We start from the raw sequence: 5,335 nt of genomic DNA on the forward strand, positions 1-5,335 counted from the left end.
CATCCATCCATCCATCCATCCATCCATCCATCCATCCATCCATCCATCTATCCATCCATCACTGGTGACTCTAAAATACTGTATGTTGAAACTGTCTGTTAAATGGGTTTTGTGCTGATTTGCATCACACTAACTCAAACTCAACCTTGTTTGTATTTCATTCATCAAGTTGAATCAAACCAGGAGTTTTGATCAAGTTTTGGTAAAAGAATTGTGTTTCCTTATGTTCTATATTCTGGTAGAAGCTGTGTTGCACATTTGATGAACTCATGCCAGTATAGAGATATCAAAGGAGAGCCATCACATGTTGTTCTGTTTACAACCCATTCATGCTCCACTGCCAGCAATCAGGATTCAAAGGCAGGCCACACGCTTTAGTATAGGGCAAACATCAGTTAGATTTATCAGGTATTAGGCTCCGCAATCTCCATTTCATGAGCACCCAGTCTATAAACACTATTGATTTTCACACTGTGCTTTTTGGCACTTGTGTCTAGTGGATTGTGGATTGTCACAGGAGTGACTGGTAATGAATAATAATGCAGAGTTGCGGGGAGACGCTCAGAGATTTTTTCCGATATGGTTAAAAGAGCGGCTGCTGGTCTGAATAGGAGCTCAGGATGAGCCCRGCTGGATCCTGGGACTCACGGTGAAGTGCCTTCGAGAATACTTGAACTGTGAGCGGCTAAACCAAGGCTACCAGCCCTGCAGGAAAGAAATAATGCAACTATTTATTTAAGTGTTTGACACTTGAAACAGCAGTGAAAATTCAAGTAATTGAACAATAGAAATTTAATTTGAAACATTTTTTTTGTAATACAATAATAAGCTCCTCTTTTGTAGAACATGAAACTTTCAACTCAGGCTATAAGCAGCAATTTCAGGCTAATAATTGAAATCCTTTATCTAACCCAAACAATGTGCTGCACCTGCAGGAAGAAACAACCACACCGTTTTAAAATGACTTCCACTGTAAGTCTGTAGGTTAACCATGACCCCGTGCTCCAGGTGGGCAAGAAAGAAATATTGGTGTTTTTTTTGTTATTGATCCAAGTCACCATAAATATTCTCCTCATAAGGTGAAGTCTCAAGAGAACAGGGTCACAAGTGCCAGCCAAAACAGGTGCTTCACTCCCAATAAAACGACTTGAAGAGTCCGAGTCTTATCAAGTGGATTTTATAATGATTTGCTTCTCAGACATTTCTTTGGTTCTCAGGTTTGTAAAGACAAAGATACTCACCAGGACCTGCAGCAGAGGCGTACCAGGAGGTGTGTTCTCAGGAATGCTGACGTTGTACAGAGGTTTGCTGAAGATGGGACGGTTATCGTTCTCATTGATCAGGTCAATAAAGACTCTGGCAAAACCTACATGGTCTGACATGGACTCATTGGCAAAGAGCTGAAAARAATAATAACAGGAATTCTTAAATTCTCAGATAAAAACTATCTTGAAGGTAATTGTCTCTAGTCTTTAATTACACCAGGATACCCACAGGTTCTGGTTCARGTGGTCATTACCACCAATTCAGTCCCTAAAAAGGTAAACACAGGCACAGTGAAAGGTGTTTGAGACTCACCGAAAAGCTGAAGCTGCGGATGGTTTCATAGTCGAGAGGCATGGCAACCCTGACTCGGATGTCAGCTCGGCCTTGCACTGCTGTTGGTGAGATMGTGAAGTATTCCGAATTGTTTCCTGTCAGAAACACCTGGAACATACTGTTCACCCCCTACCAAGAAAAAAAAGAAGTCTTTAAAATAAGGTCATATTCTGAACACATAAATCCACGCTGTGGTTCAAGTAAGTGCTAAATTTATGGTTGTGGAGTTCCTCAAGGATTCATCTTAGGGTCAATTTTATTCACATTGATCATCCTGCCAGTGGATCAAATTTTAAAGGGGCAATATTATGGGTTTCTCAGGCATATATTTACCTTCTATACCATAGTAAAATAACTATGTCACCTTCAGTTATTAAAATGTTGTTTATTTATATGTTTAAATAGAATTAAACTTGACTTCTAGTCATATCTGTTTCTAAACGCCTTGAAATTGGCCTCTGTCTCTTTAAGAACCTCCTTCCGCTTCTGTCCCGCCCATTTCAGCACAGGGCTGGKTGGGTGTGTGTGCTCTGTGATGAGGAAGTTCGGCTTGGAGACAAAGCATATAAAACTCAAAAAAAATTGATTTTACATGATATTGCCCCTTTTAGTGCAATATTTTATTTCACTGTTACGCAGATGATACACTGATTTATATAYCTGCAAGTAATGATGATCAATCATAAATTGTAATAAAGAGGTAAAATGCTGCTCAAATAAGTGATAGCACATCTGAGATGGTACTCATTGGTTGTCCTAACACTTAAGAGATTCCTTTTTTAGATCAAATCAAATTTTTGGAACAAACAATCATAAGCACCCGTTTAAGTAGGACACTGTCAGTGTGCAACAATCAGCCGATGGTTTGTCACTTAAACATGTGACCTCCACAAACGACGACATTAGAGGATCCCATAGTTGTAGCTGTACGTGGTAGGTCTTTGGATTAGTAATAAAACCAACAACACACGACAAGAGTAACCAGTGAAAACAAAATGTAATAATTATTGTCCAAAACTCCACATTCATCTCTTCTCCATGTCCAGCGTGTACTCTGCAGTAAATTCGGCAGAATAAATCCCTGCACACTGCCCACGGAGCTGCAGAAACCAAGTCCGACTGAATGATCACAAAGCTGGTGAAGACTGTTAAAACCATGTACTTTAATCATATTGTGTGATTTACCAGACAAAAAAAGAGGGCCTGAAGTGATACACGATGACAACCATGACTATCTGCCTCAATACAGATACATAATTTAGCATTTCTGTTCCAGCACACCACAGTACAAGTTGCCAAGACAATGTTTGTGATTATATGATCACGGAAGTATGTTTAAGAATAAGCATGTCATAAACTACTGGGTTGTGGTATGTAATACGCTTAGTATTGTTTGATTAGTGGTTAGCTGAAACAAAGGACAACAACAAAAACATCTTTCTTTWAAAAAAACTAACAGTAAAAGCATCAGGGGGAAATCTAAACCAATTTAGGGTGTGACATCACTGCTTTTAGCTGTGGGTGCCTTGAGGTAAAAAAAAAAAACATCACCAGAGCACTTTAGTGTTTGATATATAAAGCTGTGGGGCAGCCAATCACGTAGTCACTGTGGAGAACGGAGGAAGACGAGTGGAGTGGTCGATTGGCATTATGCTGACAGTTGAAATTGCCCCCTTGTTTTTGTTTTCATCTCTGGAAGAACCATTGTAGCTGATGACTCCTATTTAAAAGACCATCCAATATGCAGGGATGTCACCTCAAACTGCCCATAAACGTAATTGCCCGTCCATTTGGTTCTGCCTTTAGAAGCCCCCAATAAAAGCATCCTGTCAGACACAACTGCCACAAAGTTCAATGACAAGTTCTGGCAGGCAAAAAAATAAAGTTTCAAAGAAGCTCGCTGAGCAGGAGGAGAGGAAAAAAGGTGCTGCTACTATGTGACTCATTGAGAAGTTWCACATTTGTAATTCCTCACACGTGAAAAAGTGAGACTACATCAGTTTGTGTGAACAGTATGTCAGAACACCTCAGAAAATCCTCCACATGTACAGAGTGCTGGTCGGCACTTCTACTCTTCTCTGTTTGAACCGAGTTAAACAACTTCTCYAAAATCAACCCATTCTCACTCCCAAGTCGTCACATATTGACGCTTTCCAAGGTTCCTTCTGCATCAGAYTTTGAYGCGTCGGGTAGGCCCCTTAAGTCAGTTTTTGATGAGATGGGGYGGAATCTGTTGTCATAATTTCAGAAAGTGTAGGAAATGCACAGAAACTACCGTCCCAAAGCCTGAAATTACCTTTATTCACTGTATRCATCCTGTCCCTGACCCTGGTACCTAAAATTAACCATTAATCCTGATCCCTCATGTTAACCTCAGACCCCCGAACCAGAGACCCCTGGTGGCGCAACYCAGAAAAGCTGCGGGTGGTAAAAAACTGACTCGAGGGGGTATACTGTGAATTAAGCTGAATTTAAATTTCTGCGTATTGTACGTTTTGTACATATATATTTTTTAAATGGGGGAAGATGTTACAAGATTTTTTTCTTCTTTCTGCTCCTTTTCATTTGACCATGTTGTGTTGTGTGTTTTTGACACGTTATTATTATTTGAATTGTTTTAATTGTTTGTCCGACTGAAATAAAATCCTAAAAAAAAATGAATAAACAGTACGAAACAGAAATATTTCTACACTCTCTCCTGTCCATCGCAATTTTTTAAACTTCAAACTTTGTTTCACTGAAGACAACTTTCTATTCAGTCGTGTTCTCCAGGTCCACCTTTTCTTTTCTTCTCTTCTTTCTGTCTCTCTTTTCTCCTCACCGTTTTCTTCTCCGTCCACCTGACTCGCAGTTATCTGTCAAATTCCAGCGTGGCAGCTGCTGTGCCTGAATCAATCAGASTTGACTAGCTTTCGGCTTATCTGCACCCGAGGTGATTGATTTTCCTCGTTAGGAATAATTTGATGCTCTATCCCATCTCTTCCAGAGCAAATTAAATTGTAGTCGAGCCCAACGCGCCCGTGTGAGCGAGCGTGTGCAGAAGTGAGAGGGGCAGACGGAAAGTCGGAGGACTGAACGACTTCTGTATACGTTGTGTTGTTAGAGTTCATGCCCATGTGTACCTAGATTAGGCTGATAAATGGGTCAAATGGAAGTGGTAGCCGGGAGTTTGTGTTATTCTGCACATCTATCCACGGTCAGGTCATGCAGGCAACAGCTCCTCCCACAAAGATCTGGATCTTCTCTTGGTGTCTCTTTCTGATTGGATGGACTCTGAAARCCTGCACAGAAAGGCATCCAGATGGTACCGTCATCACATGTCTGAACCATCTCCGCTGATTTCTGCTGATCTTATTTCTGAGGCTGATTCTGTGAAGGAAGCTCATTTCAGCTGTTGGTATTTAAGATCTCTTTCTTTCAGCCATGAGCCACATCTTGTGAGGATTGAACCGTAAATTGACAGTTTTGGCTCTTGGCTGAGCTCCTTTATCACCAGGGCTGAGTAAAAAGGTTGATTAAATCAATCTTGGATCAATTTCATTWAAATTTTGGAATATTGATTCGTAGGGCACGGGGCTGGTTTTTCCCATGACGTTACATAGTCTCATCAGGAAGAAGCAGAGGCTAGCAGTTCATGTGTTTTGTGTCACTCCTGGCTTGCCATATGTTTACACTGCAAAAAATGTCCACCTAACCAAGTTTTAAAATCTTATTTCAGCCAAAAAGTCTTTTTGAT

General features: G+C 40.6%; 1 protein-coding gene across 1 annotated transcript in view; it reads right to left on the reverse strand.

Annotated features, from left to right (window-relative positions):
* cdh23 (cadherin-related 23) overlaps positions 1–5,335 on the reverse strand; it is a gene marked incomplete at its 5' end in the record, with an annotated part of 152,643 nt that overhangs the window by 145,258 nt on the left and 2,050 nt on the right. The window contains 2 exon segments of the mRNA XM_014005461.1: positions 1,242–1,400; positions 1,579–1,728. Coding sequence (XP_013860915.1) covers positions 1,242–1,400; positions 1,579–1,728 — 309 coding nt within the window.

The sequence above is a fragment of the Austrofundulus limnaeus genome, unplaced genomic scaffold (genome assembly GCF_001266775.1).
Source record: "Austrofundulus limnaeus strain Quisiro unplaced genomic scaffold, Austrofundulus_limnaeus-1.0 Scaffold30, whole genome shotgun sequence".
NCBI classification, from domain to species: domain Eukaryota; kingdom Metazoa; phylum Chordata; class Actinopteri; order Cyprinodontiformes; family Rivulidae; genus Austrofundulus; species Austrofundulus limnaeus.